Source organism: Dermacentor variabilis, chromosome 2 (genome assembly GCF_050947875.1).
Source record: "Dermacentor variabilis isolate Ectoservices chromosome 2, ASM5094787v1, whole genome shotgun sequence".
In the NCBI taxonomy this organism is placed as follows: Eukaryota; Metazoa; Arthropoda; class Arachnida; order Ixodida; family Ixodidae; genus Dermacentor; species Dermacentor variabilis.
In genome coordinates this window covers 144945071-144961854 of record NC_134569.1, presented here as the reverse complement: position 1 = coordinate 144961854, position 16784 = coordinate 144945071, and the positions used below count along the sequence as shown (strand labels likewise).

The window sequence follows — 16784 nt, the reverse complement described above, 5'->3', positions numbered from 1 at the left end:
GCCTCTCCCATACTTCTTCAACTACCCCGGTCATGTACTAATTGTGGCCATGTTGTCCCTGCAAACTTCTTAATCTCATCCGCCCACCTAACTTTCTGCCGCCCTCTGCTACGCTTCCCTTCCCTTGGAGTCCATTCCGTAACTCTTAATGACCATCGGTTATCGTCCCTCCTCATTATGTGTCCTGCCCATGCCCATTTCTTTTTCTTGATTTCAACTAAGATATGAAGTTCAGTGTTTGACGGAAGCCCGTCTGGTCGGGATGAAACATGGTTAAAAGGTTAACAAAAACCCGGGGCACTTCGCCGACCAAATAAAGATTTAAAAGAAAAGAAGACGTTTCGGCTCCTACACGGGAGCCTTGTTCACAGGTAAAATAAACAAAAGTGCTCGAGCAGCTCGCTTAAATAGTCTAGAACACGTGACGCAGGCAGCGCGCATACACTGACGGCAGATTGCCATCGCTCCTGTTCAGAGTGTGTGGCGTAGTCTGGATCATGAGGGACTCAAGATAAAGGCGTCGAGCTATATCTTGAGTCCCTCATTATCCAGACTACGCCACACACTCTGAACAGGAGCGATGGCAATCTGCCGTCAGTGTATGCGCGCTGCCTGCGTCACGTGTTCTAGACTATTTAAGCGAGCTGCTCGAGCACTTTTGTTTATTTTACCTGTGAACAAGGCTCCCGTGTGGGAGCCGAAACGTCTTCTTTTCTTTTAAATCTTTATTTGGTCGGCGAAGTGCCCCGGGTTTTTGTTAACCTTTTAACCATCAACTAAGATATCATTAACTTGCGTTTGTTCCCTCACCCAATCTGCTCTTTTCTTATCCCTTAACGTTACACCTATCATTCTTCTTTCCATAGCTCGTTGCGTCGTCCTAAATTTAAGTAGAACCCTTTTCGTAAGCCTCCAGGTTTCTGCCTCGTACGTGAGTACTGGTAAGACGCAGCTGTTATAAACTTTTCTCTTGAGGGATAATGGCAACCTGCTGTTCATGATCTGAGAATGCCTGCCAAACGCACCCCAGCCCATTCTTATTCTTCTGATTATTTCAGTCTGATGATCCCGATCCGCAGTCACTACCTGTCCTAAGTAGATGTATTCCCTTACCACTTCCAGTGCCTCACTACTTACTATAAACTGCTGTTCTCTTCCGAGACTGTTAAACATTACTTTAGTTTTCTGCAGATTAATTTTTAGACCCACCCTTCGGCTTTGCCTCTCCAGGTCAGTGAGCATGCATTGCAGTTGGTCCCCTGAGTTACTAAGCAAGGCAATATCATCAGCGATTCGCAAGTTACTAAGGTATTCTCCACTAACATTTATCCCCAATTCTTCCCAATCCAGGTCTCTGAATACTTTCTGTAAACACTCAGTGAATAGCATTGAAGAGATCGTATCTCCCTGCCTGACGCCTTTCTTTATTGGGATTTTGTTGCTTTCTTTATGGAGGACTACGGTGGCTGATTATATTGGATGATTATATTGGGATTATGGATGATTATATTGTGGCTGCCTAATGACCCATACACAGTTGTCACAGTCCTGTGTGCATATGTACTAAACAGTGCTTTATTATTTTTGTTGTTGCGGCTAGGTGTACCCTTACAGCCCTGAAACGGGTATCAGCACCTGGACTCCAGAGCCTGAGGGCCACTCATCACCTCCACAAAACCACACCACCATTCCAGAGATAAAGGTTAGTGTCCCGCTAGGAATATTTCTACAACAGACAACCTAGAACCAATTCCTCTTGCTTTTTTGAGCAGAGTTTCACTGTGCCTCTCCAGTACACTTATCTTGGCTTTCCACTTGCCCCATACTTTGTCCTCTGCAGTTCATTATTTGAAAGGGTGCAGCAACAACTTTTAAGCAAAGTGTTTGATATCGCTGTTATTAAAGAGAAACTAAAGCAAACCACAGTCTGTGCGGCATTATGTTTATCTAGGTCACTTACTCACAACTCATGAGAAGGAAATACACAGCAGAATAAAAATGGGTTGGAGTGTACGCGGTGGGCATTACCAAATCCTGATTTGGAACTTATCAGTGCCATTCAAAAGAAAAAAATAGTGTACAGTCATTGCATTTTACTGGTGCTAACAAATGGGGCAGAAACTTGGAGGTTAAAAAGAAGCTTGAGGACTGCACAAAGAGCGATGGAAGGAAAACTATTAGGTGTAGGGTTAAGAGACAGGAGAGCGGTGTGGATCAGAGACCAAACAGGGAAAGCCAATATTCTAGTTCACATTACTAGAAAAAAGAATGACGCTGGACAGGTCATGTAATGCAAAGGGCAGATAACCAGGTGGACCATTACAGTTACAGAATTAATGCTAAGGGAAGTGCAGTCAAGGACAGCATAAAATTAGGTGAGGTGGTGAAAGGAGGAAATTTGCTGGTGCAAGTTAGAATCGGCTAGCGCAAGACGGGGGTAATTGGAGATAGCTTGGAGAGGCTTTCATCCTACTGTGGACATAAATATAGGTTGATGGTGATGAAAGCAAACATTGAATGAATCTAAATTTCTTACTTTAACCTTGATTTCCTTATTTAAAATAGCTGTGTTGTAGGAAAATTCTTTAATATTGAAGAAGATGCATTTATCTTGTGTTGAAATGAAACATTTTAAAAATTTAATTATCAGGTTTATTTATCAGTTACGAGATTTAAAGTTATATCATGCAAGCTGGTTGTATTTACTCAGCGACTGTGCCAATCGCTTCTGCATTTACGTTATTTTCTCGCTTGTGAAAGCTTTATTCTTAGTAAAAGTTGTGCTTTGGACATCTTTGCATACTTACTTTAGCTTGACCTAAGTAATACTCAATTGCCCCTAGTGTTCTCTAAAAACGGAATAGATTTGTGATCCGCTCATACAAATCAGATCTTACCCCTGCCACATCTTTGAGGCCTTTCCTTGTTATTCCAAGAGCGCCCAAAGTTATTTCGGTCAAATGTGCATACATGTCACTATGCTGAGCCTTGGGTGTCACACAGTAGTATTGTTCCTTACCGACAGATGGCACCACCTCTACCGTATACCATAGAAACTCGTTCCTTTGTCGTGGAAAAAAGAAAGAAAAAGAAACAAAGGAAAACATATTAATCGGCAGAACGTGCGATCCTAAGTCGCTAAATATCTGGTTGACTGAACCGTAGCTGACATCTACCTAAAGCAAAGCGTTACGTGAATCGCTGCAGCAGGAGATGCCGACACGCGCCGATCTGGTGGGATAAGGAGCTCGAGGAACGCGTTGCCATTTTTACGGCTTTGGCAAGCTTATGTTTGCGCTCCTCGAATTCGGGCTTGGTCAGCAGCTTCTTTGGATGAACTATTATGGTGGCAAGTATATTGACCACGACCTACTAAACTAGACCCGAGACGCGTGTTTATGCTTTAAGGCAGTGATGGGAAACCGAAACAAAATCGAGCTGGTGTGCAACGCCGAAAAACACTGCCAGGATGCTGCAAGAGTGAAACACGAAGACAAGGCTCACTTTGCGTTGCCTGCAGCAGGTAATGGCGGTGCATTTGGATTATCACCAGCTAAAAATGTGCCGTGCGTTTCCAACAGCCCTATGCCCCATGTGCCAAAACAGATTGGTAAAGATGGTTATTGCAATGGGTTGGTGGCGACAGCTGTGAATGGCGACGTGCAATGGCCTGCGATGAGATTTGCTGCTACTGAAATTATGCTAGATTTTCACGTGGTATCTAGCTGTTGGGAAACGTATTAGGCGATATACTCAATGTTGGTGCCAAAAATCTTGGTTTCCAGGAGCGTATTAACCGGTAAGAGAAGTAGCTTTATTGTATCGTTTTTCGGGTTCTTGATCGCGAAAGTTGGCTATGGGAAATCGTACGAAATGTGATCGTATCAACAAGGTTCTACTGCAACTAAAGCCCCTGAGGATCTTGCATATAATCATGAGGCTTTACCATTTTGTTTTGTCAGACCCTGCTACAGCAGTCAGCTTGTATTGACTGATTTTGAATAAAGCATGTGATCTGTTTCACCAGGCATAGTTGTTGATTATGTTCATCGGTTCATGTAATATTATTGAGCTTCATTTACAAATACTGTGTGGGCAGTTTCATGCTGTACACTGTGTATGCACCCTGATGTTCCACATGAGGTGGGGGCCATTGCACTAGACAAACATTTATTTGTGCTGCTGTAGCATCACAGTTCTGTTGGCAGGCTTGTTTAGAGTGTTTGCCCAAACAAGTGTGTGTTTGAACGTGAGAATGCTTGTTGCAGCTCTTCCACTATTCACTAAGCTGTGTATTGGAATGTTTCCTCTGATTAGCATCTGGGTATGCTTAGCACTATGGTATGCATGCTCCATAAAGTGGTTGTGCAACATCATACGGCAGTTACATACTGCCTAAGAATAATGCTCTTGTGAATTTTATTCTGCAGCAGGAAGTCCTACGGCCCGAATACGAGGTTGATGATGACCAATCAAGAGTGTCATCGGAATACTATGATGAGCCTGTCAAGACAAGTGAGTTGTGGCCTTCACTTTCAGCAAGCTCCTAAAATATTCTATTTCTCCGAATACATGTCACTATATTCAATGCAAATGTTTAAACAAAGAGAGTTTATTCAAAACATGAAAAACCATTAGACAGAGCCCCTTATGTAGCCAAGCAGATTGCCGCTGTTAATTTACTTTTCACCTATTATAATAATTTGATTATAAGGTGATCACAGTTGCAAAGTGAATGTAGAAGTTAGTACCCAAAAAATAGAAATAAGTATGTGTGCTAAAACAAGGCAGTATAATCTAGAGCACTGCATGGGCAAAGTTTTTCGTCCCAGGCCTGGCTTGGGCCCATGGCTCCAAGCCCGAGCCCGGTCCAGGCTTGTGCCTGCATGACGAGGCCCCGCCAGGGCCTGTGACTATATGAACAAGTCCTGCCACGGCCAACTGGCAGAATTCCCTCTATAAATGCCTTAAAGCTGTCATTGCCTTGTTGGTGTGAGATATTACAATAAAACTACATGCAGTCATAATAAAACATTGTGAACAGCTGTTTCCTACAATGCATGTGTATCGCTAACCTGAAAAGGCCAACAGAGGCAAAGTGTGGTTTAAGAAATTTCTGGTAAGGCATTTCAGTGTGCACTAATATACGGAACTCTTGTGTACATTGTGTGTTGTAAACCCCAAGAATTATGCACACTAGTAAAATATTTGACAGTTTCATCAGAAGGTGAAGAATTAGGTTTAGCATTGTGCTATAGCTGCTTGCATGCTGTTCTAACAATACATGGTGGCAACATGACGCTATGCAGCACACGAGGCTACTGCTGTTCCATAGCAGGAACAGGAGCAGTTCCTGCCGTGTCACTATGTTCTAGCGTGAGGAATGTTTGCAACATTACGGGGGTCACACCTCAGTGTTGCACGAGATAGGACGGACGAAAAACTAGTAAACCTTTTGGCACTTTGCAGTGCTAGATATAACTTTACATTTACTGTTCTTTCCACCGAGACGAGTGTGTGCCCCAAGGTGTGGTAAGCACACAACTTCTCACTAGGAACGCTAATGTCTGAGCGCACAATGCTAATGACAGCTGTAGAAGCGAGAACACGGCCCTGGCTATGGAAGAGTCGATTAAGCGGAGCGCGAGGGTGATTAATTTTGTTACACAGCTTGGAACACAGTGGAGCACTAGCTAGCCCAGTCTCATGCCCTCCATGAAGGTGATTTGGCTTTGACACTTTTGCAGCTAAATGCAACCCTCCATGCATGGGCTGCGCCTGCGTGTCAATACTGTGAGAGCACAATGGCTGTGGTGCGGGTTCCCCTTCGTTGTCCTAATGGCTATTGCAATAAAATACCTCTTGTAAATAGTTATTATAGCAAGAAAAAGCTTAAAATTTAGTAGGTGTGAAATCAATTGAATGTTCAAACGTTCATATTCTAACTGAGTCTACAATGAAACAATTCTCATGCATAAACTTAAGGCTCATGAAGAGCATTGCGAATACTGTTAGGGCAGAAGCTATCTATGCGTACTGCGGGGACCATAAAGCATTGTCAATACCTGCTGTCGTGGCTTAGTGGCTATGCTGTGGTGCTGCTAAGCATGAGGTTGCAGCATCAAATCTTGGCAATGGCAGCTGCATTTCTATGGGGGCAAAATGCAAAACCCTGTGTCCTGCCCACTGGGGGCATGTTAAGGATCCCCAGGTAGTCAAAATTAATCTAGAGTCTCCTACCATGGTGTGCCTCATAGTCATATCGTGGTTTTGGCACATAATACATTAGAATTTAATTAATTAAGCTTCTACACATGCATCGAAGCAATTAAGCATTGATGCAATGACACCTTTAGAATAAAATAAATTTATTGAGAGTGATGAATTAGTGCAGTCGCAAAACGTGGCAACAGCGAGACTGTATCATGAGTGTCTTGCAGTACTATAACCTTCTTCCTTCACCAGAAGAAAGCTTGTTTCTTTAGCAACAAGGCAACAGTAATAAGAAAGCTTCTTACACAAAGAAATCAAACAAAAAGGAATTACAACTCTTTATTTATTTTGTTTGCTAAAGTAAGTAACAGCCAGTTGTCCCAACTTGTCACTTTAGCTTTGCACAGAATAGCTCAATTCTAGGCAGAGTGGCTGCATGTGTTAAAAAATTCGACCTACAGGCTCATCAATGAACAGGCCTGGGTCTGTGGCTTTAAGCCCCGTTGGCGCACCAGAAATTGTTTTACCTGGCCTGGCCTAGGCTTTTGGGCCAGCCCAGACTTGTGCAGTGTTCTAGTAGGTGGTCTTGCAGGCTGGGTCTGGCAGTAGTAGTAGTGATTGTGAGCAAGACCGGTTGTGGTGCAAGCACGTGAAAATGTAACCTGGAAAATGATAGAAAAGCAACAATACAGAGTTGACAGTTAAAGTACTTTAATGACCAACAGCAGGCTGTGCTGTTCAAGCTGCTAGCTGGTTGAGAGGTAACGCAGTATATAGTGCCACTGCTTGGTCTTTGCCAACTCTTGTACAGTGACATGTATAGTCACAATCAAAATTCGCGGCCCATGGCTCTGGGCGCAGGAGCGACTGCGGGGCCACACCGCGACGCTGCTATCTCCATCGGGCACCTGCTTTGAGGGTGCACCGAGTGATGCCAATTTTCGCCCTCACTCTCGTGCAGCCAAGTCACATGCTTGATAAATTTCAAGTGCGGCGTTCGTCTGTTTCACAGCTGATGGTCAGTGCACAGGCATTTTGCTTCGTTTGCCGTGCTGCCGTAGTTCTTGGCATGGTAGTGGTGGACGGCGTCTGGGCATGGCTGGCAGGGTGGGGCAGTTTCTGCAATGTGAGCCTAGTAACGCTTTCGCCTTAAATGAGAATGAAACATTAGTCAGGACAGGCGTTGACACCAACAAAGTGGTGACTCTTTGCTTGCTGCTCCTATGCACCAATGCCTTGCCGTGGCATCTTTCGTTGAGAGCCTGCATGCACGTGCGCCGTCCATTCAAACGCCAACCACGGAAGTGTGGCATACACGGGCACAAGGTGCACGTAAACATAAAACGTGAAACCAAATCGGACATTGCCAGGCATACGTTCTGTGTGCTTAGCCGAATGGCCGAACGCGAGCTGGCGCCAGGAGGAAGGCAAACGCGCACTGACGAACCCTCTTTCCCACTTACTGTCAGCTGCGAAACAGCCGAACGCCGCACTTGAAATTTATCAGGCATGTGACTTGGCCGCGCGAGAGTGAGGGCGAAGATTGGCGTCACTCAGTGCACCCTCAAAGCAGGCGCCCGGAGCCATTGGCCGTGTATTTTTGATTGCGATCGTACATCTGCAAGTGTCGTCTCTCTCAGACATTGTTCTGTTGCCACGCACTGCTGCAGTCATGGAGTCATTCACACATGAGCAGCTGGTGGAGCTGACTGCCACACTGGCGTCCCTCCAAGAGGCGGAGGCCACAGGCTATGCCAGCCACCCGGGGGATGCAGGCCTTCTGGCGGCCACCACGCCTAACTTGGCGCCACCACCCCCCGCTCCAACCACCACGCTGCTCAGGCTTGAAGCTGCTTCCCAGTCTGCCGCTGTGCCCGGTAAGCGACTACTCATTCCCATGCTGTCTTCATGAGGAGAAGCACTGCGCCACTGCGGCACTGCATGACTGCGACACTTATGGCTGTACTTGCTGTGGTAGCTCTGTGGCTGTGGCATTGCCCTCCTGAGCTTGAGGTCGTGGGTTCGGTGCTGGCCGTGGCAACTGCATAGGCAACTGCCACGTGAAATGCGAAAATACTTGTGTAATTAGATTTAGGTGCATGTTAAATAACCCCAGGTGGTCAAAGTCAATCTGGTGTCCCCCATTATGTGGTACCTCATAATCGCATTGTGTTTTTGACACTTAAAACCCCAGAATTCAATTAATTTAGCAACCCTTTGGGTGCCAAATAATTCTGTCCGTTGAAAATTTAGTTTTTTCACATTTCTTGTACCTTTAGAATCATGAAAACTGCGCAGCTGCAGAATAAACTGGGAATTTTCAATTGTTCAGTGGGTTTCGTCAAGTTTACAGAATGTGGACTCTTTGCGAAAACGTTTTACGGTAACGTCAGATATGAGAATATCGACTGTTTTATGTCTAGCATACTTGAAGAACATCTATCTAGACACATCATATACTATGTACCTGATGTAAAACACTGTGAAAGCAATTGAAGAAGTGAACCAGCTACGTGAAGACAAACTGACGCTGTGAGGGCAAACATTCAGCCGTCTACCTTCGAGCTCATTTTACTAAAGCATTTTACACTTATTATTCGAACTTGCAGCATAGGTCCTATCAGAAATCTTACAAGATCTTTACGACACATTTTAAATATTGTTGCAGGGAGAAAGCAGACCCACGAGTGTAAAATAATGTATATTTACAACTGGTGTATATGGAATTCAGGCAACAGCCAGTCTTCGTTTTCGTCTAGTTCATGTCACCTTCTTCTTTCCCTGCACCGTAACATCACCCTCCCGGCTGGTTTAGCTCCCTCCCGGTGCAAGTTATACAGCCTCTCTTAATGGGGGGACATAGGGCTTGAGCCTGGCGACATGAACAACATCACTGGTGACGTTGGAAGGCACTGAAGGCTGAGCAACTGGGGCGATCTTGTATGTCACGTCGGACAGTTGATGTAAGATCTGGTATGGACCAGAATAATGGGAAAGGAGTTTTTCCTACAAGCCGACGCGACGTGAAGGTGTCCAGAGGAGGACAAGGTGACAAGGTGAAAAATGGTGGTCTTGGTGCCGAAGGTCGTAGCGTCGCTTCTGAGAAGCTTGCGAGACTGTGAGGCGATGACGGGCGATCTCTTGGGCCTGGGCGGCTTAGGCAATAGCATCGTGAGCGTAACCAGTTCTGGGTGATTGTACTGCAGAAGGTAGCAACGTGCCGAAGGGCAAGGTGGGGGGTCACGGCCATACAAAAAGTAAAATGGTGAAAATCCGGAAGTGTCGTGACGAGACGAGTTCTATGCGAAAGTGACGTATGGTAAAGTGACGTCCCAGTTGCGGTAGTCGTCGGAAACGTACATTTCCAGCATTTCAGTTATTGTGCGGTTGAGTCGCTTGGTGAGGCCGTTCGTTTGAGGGTGGTATGCAGTAGCAAGCTGGCATTCTGTAGAACAGGAGCTGAGCAGATCATCGACGACCTTCGATAGAAAGTAGCAGCCGCGATCCATGAGTAACTGGTGAGTGGTGCTGTGGTGCAGGATGGCGTCGTATAGTAAGAAGTCTGCAACATCGGTCGCAGTTGCAGCTGGTTGGCATCGCTTGTGCGATGGCATAATCGGAAGAAAGAATTTTACGAGCGTAAAATAATGTATATTTACAACTGGTGTTTACGGCATTCAGGCAATGGCCAGTCTTCATCATCCTCTAGTTCATGTCACCTTCTTCTTTCCTTTCACCGTACCAATATCATAATTTGAATTCGTGCTTTTGATATTGATGCACTATCTTCACATGCACAGTTGTGCACATAGCACCTGAAGGGGTTAATGAGACTGATAGCTTGCTCTGTAGATGAGTTGACTGTAGGCTGGCATCTATGTAGATGAATACTAAGTGAGTGCACTGGCACTGCTTTGGTTGTGCAGCAAAACATATTTATTGAGAAAGTCACATTAAAAAAAAGTAGGCACACCAGCAGAATAGTTGAGAAGTGATGCGATCTCTTCAAAGTGCCGACTTGCAGCAGGTAGTCTCACCTGGAAGTGCATGGTCTTGGATAGCTGGTGCAGCCATGTAAGGGACCCAATTTGTCAAGGGTGATAGTGCAAAGAGGTCTTTTCAGTCGAAATTTTCTGTGCAACTAAGTCATCTTGTAGCATGAAGCAAGCGTTATGAGGTTTCTACAAGGGTAATATATAGCAGTGTGCAAATACACAAGTATCACTGAATCGAATCGAATAGTGAATGTTTGAAGCATTTGACGCGAGTCGAATCTCAACAATTCGATTTTTTAATGATTTGATATATTTGGCATAGAGACCCATGTGGTGTTGCTTATCACGTGCGCCACACAGGGGTGGAAGTGGTGCGCCATTTGCGCCATCCTGCTCCAAACTGCTTTCCCTGCGCCATCCTGCTCTAAAACACAATTTTGCGCCATAACTCCGCCGCGCCGGCCACTTCGATGTTTTACCGTCAAATTTAGCGAAGCCTATGGGTTATTTTTCCTCTCACTGTGGGCTAGCCGATCTGATCCAATCCGATCCGATACTTCGTGCGAAGCTGTTTGGTGTTGTGTTTGTAAGCTGCTGCCGTTGGATGCTGGTCGCCTGCAAGCCTGGACATGAGCAAAAGTAAGTGTATTGAAGCTACCGAATCTAGAAAATGCTACATTATAGCAGTTATCTAACTTAAATGCTCAGCCTTGAGGGCAGCGCAGACAGGATTGTCTAAAAGCGAAGCTGGGTGGTCATGCCTTGTAGCTGCAGTGGACGAAAATGTGGCGCCATTGTTTGATTTTTCGTGATATATGGTATTCAGTAGGAAACAAGCTAGTGCCACTTGTATTTGTTGGTCCTCGCTTGTCATCAGGTCAGGTTGTGGAGCATACTAAATTCTCGATTATTTGACCCCCGTTTTCTCATATAATTCGAAATAGCAGCGCGGTCCCAAAGCCTATGGTGTCGGACGCTCGCTAGTTCGCACATGAGAAGGTTCGCACTGGTTAATTATGGCGGGGCCGCTTCGAGGTACCACCCGCGACGTCAGTGATTGACCTAATAGACCTCACCGAACCTGTGTAGGGAACAGTGATGCCCGCACACCTCAGGCGCGTGTGCTATGGCAGGCGCGACGTCTATCGGTAGTCCACCACTGCCGAAGTATAAATCAGCTGATGAAGCAGCTGAATCAGCTGACTGCAGATGAGCTCTTCTCCTGTGTTGAAGATGCACTTAACGAACTTCCAAAAATAACATGCTCTGCTTCTTCTCTGATGGGCCAAATGTTATGAAGAGCTTGAAGGGTAAAATAAAAGCAGAACTTAGCCCCAACATGATTGACATTGGGGAGTGCAGTCTTCATAAAATGCATAACGCATTTGCCACTGGTCTCAACACTTTCTGCTCTGAGATTGAATGTATTGTCACTGATATCCATCAGTACTTCAGATATGCCACAAGACATGCGGACATCAAGGATCTCCAACAGAAACTTGGATTGCCACAGCTGGAGTTCCTGCGGCACGTAAGCAGCAGGTGGCTGACACTATTACCAAGTATACAGCGTGTGCTTAAGCTGTATGATGCTTTGAAGTCTTTCTTTTCCAAGGCTGCAGAACCAAGAAAATCCTCATCTATAAGGCACAATCGCCTCGCATCTGCATTTTCTGACAACACGCTCCGAGCACGACTCCTTTTTGTTCAGAATGCCGCCCAGCTCTTTGACAAGTTTCAAACCTTGTTTCAGAGCAAAGAGCCTCTTCTTCATTTATTTTATGATGAAATAGTTGCTGTGGTCAAACAGCTGATGGGCAGATTTTTGCGGCAGGAGTCGTTTGTAGATGTAACTGGTTTCCATTTGAAGAATGTTCAAGTTGAATCGCAAGCTAACTGGAAAGTGAAACCTGAGCTTGGCTTAGATACTGAGAAAGAAATGGAGCTTTGGACACCAACTCAGAAAAAGGCTTTCTATGTCAAGACCAGAGCTTTCTATATATCCTGCACAAAGTACCTCGTCTCAAGGTTACCTTTGGACAACAAAGTGCTGTTCCACAGTAGATTTTTGAAGCCTGGTATAGTAGGAGACCACTACACAATGTCACTGCGCTACATCGCGAATGCCCTGCCACAAGTCATGCCACCCAGCGAAGTATCATCTCTAACTGATGAGTGGTTGCGCCTTTGCTGCGAAATTTCTGACTGGGATGTTTCAACAAATGTTGTTGAACACTGGGTTAATGTGTTTGCACTAAAAATGCCCACTGGCGAACCCAAATACCCAAGACTGGGAAGGCTCGTAAGGGCTGTTCTTTCCTTGCCGCATGGCAACGCAGACTGCGAGAGAGGATTCAGCGAAAACAAGCAGGCGCTTCACCATCGAGCCTCTTTGTCAATAACAAGTGTGTCAAGCCTTCGTCAAACGAAAGCATACTTGAAGCGTTATGGGGGTGACGTCACAAAGGTGCCAATCACTAGAGATCTCCTGAAGTGTGTTGGAAAGTCGTACAGTGGTTATCGCAAACGCATTGAAATGGAAGAAGAATCAAAATCACGCAAACGGAAATGTGACGAGCCACTGACAGAAAGCAGCGAAGAAAAAAAGCTGAAAGAAGAAAAGGCCACCCTGCAGTGCCGTCTATCCACCCTGAAGGCATTACTTACCAGTGCCGAGGAACTCATCAGCACAGGAGTAAAATCGAAGGACATGGACAAAGTGGAAACTGGAAACGTTTTGCTCGTTGATGTGAATTCCAAATTGCCGGCGGTGCTTGAGCGCATTAGAATGATAGATTCCACGCTGGAATCTAACAAGTAATTCTAACAAGCAAATTGAATGCTGAATAAAATGATTTTCTTTGCGTTTTTTTTGTATGTCAGTGTGAAGTTGCAATTATTACAAGTACTTTACTCTAGAAACATGCTCCAAAACACAATTTTTGTGCTCCAAAACATAACTTTCGTGCTCCAAAGCTGCTCCGGAATGGCATTATTACTGCTCCATGAGCTGCTCCAAAATGCTCAAGCCTGCTTCCACCCCTGCCCACAGAGCCCTTTGTGCTCAAAGCGAATGTCTCACTTTGTTGTTTTCTGCGCAATAGTAGTGCCAAGTGTGCTGTGGACAAGCCGCTCCTGCTGACATAGTAGCGGACTGTCTCTGTGAGTGCTTCTGTCCTACCGCTTGCACTCTCCAATGTCGGCCTGATGTGGGGGTCGTAACAACGCCTGAAGGCCACATTCAGCAAAATGGCACCTTTTAAACCGGGGATGCCTCTGACAGTGCAAAGTGGTCAACAGGACTGATAATGTGGTGCATACAGAGGGAACGGCAGCAAAAGCAGCGCATATTCGGAAAGTATGCACACATCAGCGAAGATATGGCCACTTAGCTGTTGAAAGGCACAGAGATCGTGTTGCATATGAGGTGGCGAACTTAATGCGGCTTCAACAGCCATCAATCTAACACGTACACGTGATCTTGGGACTGATCACTTATAAGCCACCCATAAAAACCTATTAGCAGCAAGCATTCTGCGACGACTTCCAGCCTGTTACCAAATTGGCCAGCGGTGAATTTTTGTCGCGGTCCTGCTGCCCGGGCTGTTCGGCCTAATTGGTGCCGCTGATCGTCCAGTGTTGGGGACTAAGTTTACAGTTTGGTGCTGAATTGATGCAGTTCTGTTCACAGCAGCTGCATCACTCTTGGAAAGCCGACGAACTGCCTCTCAAATGTAAGCAAGTGTGCGGGAGGGCAGCAAAGTTGCTCACAGCCACCGTATCTTTACGACACCACATGGCAGCCTCTCTTTCCCTACGCTGTTCATAGACGCACATCGGTCGCTTTTTGTAGCTTGGAGCCACCCGTCACAACACACTCTTTGGATTTGCACTACAGGTTCAAAAGTATTGTGAATAGCGCGCTGGCTGCCTGGTTATATACATTTGCTCGGATGGTGGATAGACGAATGGAGGGGCGTTGCACGGACTTGCAGTTGACCCTCCCGATTTCAGAATCTTTCACGGATAGCGAATCACCCTTAACCTGGCAATGAAAATGCGCCTACACTTTATGTCGATCTTCATAGCGCCAATGATGGCTACCTGCAGTACGGTGATCAAGTCATGTAAGGCGCAGTCCATGCTTTCGTCTGTCGCGCAGGTTGGCCTTATGATAACCCACCTGTTGTAAAGATGGGAAAGCTCTTTAATATCGTGGAGCAAAACTGGAAAAGTGATATTTTCTATGCAATAAAAGGCTGCTATAAAATACAGGTCCACTATTAGATGAGTACGTCATTGATATTCAGTACAACATGAAGTCACTAACTCTTTAGCTTCAGAGGGAGAAAAGCACTTTATTCTGTTCAACAGACAATCTATTGACAAAAAATATTTTGCAGACCTTCATATACCAGAACTGGTGCACGATCGGAGATTATAGTTTGGAATGTGCATTCAATTTGTGTTCGTTTTCACCTCGTGTGATTGGCCTAGACCTTGGCAGGTCGTCAGCTGGTGTGAATCAGTCGGCGTGGACTCGACGAGTCGTCACTGTGGCTGACAATTCGGTCTGGCCTAGGCCACTTGCGCGAGGCGAAACTGAATGTAAACTGAATGTGTGTTTCGAACAATGATCTGTGATCATGCCCCAGAGCTGTAATCAGTGCTGGCATACTAATTTGGAGTTCCCTTTAATAAGAGTAGACCATACTGTTTTATCCATTTTGTGCAACGCTAGGAGACCAAAGATGGGCAAGACAGTCTTTTCTAGTACAAAATTTGTAAGCGTTAAATTTTATGATAAATTTTGTAATATTCGATATTTGGTTCAACATTTGGCCTTTTGTTCTTGATTTGCTTTGTCATTCGATTGAAAATCTACTAGTATTCAGTATTCGCACAGCCCTAACACTCTAAATTGAATCAGTGCTCGTTTTTGTTTTATTTTTGTTCTGTCAGCGCACCACCGGTCCATGTGCCACTATGGAGGCGTCACCCAGCCGGACGATGCTTCCAGGGAGCGCTATGGCACCAGTAGTAGCCCCAACCTTAGCGGAGGGTTCCTCGATCAGGTCAGTTCCTCAGATGCCTTGCTTTTGTAACCTCCGGTTATAACACACCTGAGAGTTGTGATGTTGTCAGTCACCTAGCTGAAAACTATTTTTCCTGTTTCCTCTTACTTCTAAAGTCTAATGGTTGGGAAAGCAGCACTAAAAGACACAGGGACAGAGACGCATAGTGTGCATGATGATTGCTGTCTCTGTCCTGTGTTTTTCAGAGCTGCTTTCCCAGCTGTTCGACCAGGATCCGACTTGCCCAACCCAAGGTTCTCCTTCTAAAGTCGGCTGTAAGTTAAAAAGGAATAGAGGCAGAGGTCTCCACTAGATGTTACAGATGTTTCAAAAACAAAACCATAACAATATTAGCAAGTAAAAAAGATTAGCTTTTTTAAAAGAAAAATTACCTGTAGTGGTCATAGAACTGGATGTGCAGGGGATTCATTGTTGGCAGAGTGCGCTTGAATTCAGCTAAGGCATACACTTTGCGAGGTCATGTGGAATGCGTACATATTTAGAAATGATGGCACTTCAGAGTTTTGCCTTGCATTATTTTTACAATTTTCTGTGCCAATTTACAAATACATGTAATTAACTCTTTCAGGTTCAGTGACGTAAATATATGGCGCTGTGAACAAGTCCAAAATGGTTGATGCCGTATGTTTATGGCGCTATCTCTACATTTAAAATGTGCGCCAATTTCCTAATTTTTTCTTTGCTGGCATGTGCTGCCACTATGTGGGAATAGAGGGAATTTTTTTCTCGCGCCTCCCTCTCTTGGTTTTCATTGCATGGTTTGTGTTAGAGCTAGTTTGCTCCGGTGCGTCTATATATTACCGCTCGCGCATCAGCGCGTGCGCTGGCGGGCGGCGGTTTGGGTTTTGTTCCGCAGGCGGTTTCAGCTTCTTGCGTTTGAAAAACTGATGGCTATCTTGTTACTAATCGCTGAAAGGGCGACCGCCTGTTTCTCACACCTATAGTGCTCACAGGGGTGCGCATAGGAAGGATGCCACCGTTCTTGCGTTTCCTTTTCTTTTCTTTTTTTGGAGACTCTCGAACACAAATTGCCTCTGGTTGGCGATAAGATGAAGATTAGTGGAAGTTCATCACACATATTGCTTTTTTGACGGGTACACAGCCACACAGTTTTTTTGAGTGCACTCACCTATGCAGTTCGATTACGCTATGGACGTAAATATTAGTGTATGAGCAGGAACATTTGAGACTTGCGAAATATTCTAGTGTGCGCATTTTCTAAGCTTTATGTGTATAACAATGCATCAAATTTTTAATTATAAGTTTATTTCCTTTCTTTATTGTTGGTATTCATGAATAAACAGTACATATATACCAACACAAAATATTTTTTCTCACTTTACGGTCACCCTAGAAAAATTACAGTAATGTTCTTTTATATAGGTCCCTTAGAAGAATTGGAATCTGCACTAAAAAAATTGATCCTGGGTGGTTGCATATGGCGAAAAAAAATTTACCCTGGAAGGTTTAACCATTTGTG

At 45.0% G+C, this 16784-nt stretch overlaps 1 protein-coding gene and 1 pseudogene across 2 annotated transcripts in view; both read left to right on the top strand.

Annotated features, from left to right (window-relative positions):
- The window catches only part of LOC142572817 (uncharacterized), a 76152-nt gene that overhangs the window by 43539 nt on the left and 15829 nt on the right, over window positions 1-16784 (top strand). The window contains exons 4-7 of one of the 2 annotated variants that reach the window (XM_075682194.1): window positions 1601-1702; window positions 4434-4515; window positions 7884-8090; window positions 15171-15283. In XM_075682194.1, coding sequence (XP_075538309.1) covers window positions 1601-1702; window positions 4434-4515; window positions 7884-8090; window positions 15171-15283 — 504 coding nt within the window. Of the gene's footprint in view, window positions 1-1600; window positions 1703-4430; window positions 4516-7883; window positions 8091-15170; window positions 15284-16784 lie in introns of both variants that reach the window. The other variant, XM_075682193.1, reaches the window with a different exon arrangement.
- LOC142573348 (uncharacterized) lies at window positions 11390-14732 on the top strand (annotated as a pseudogene).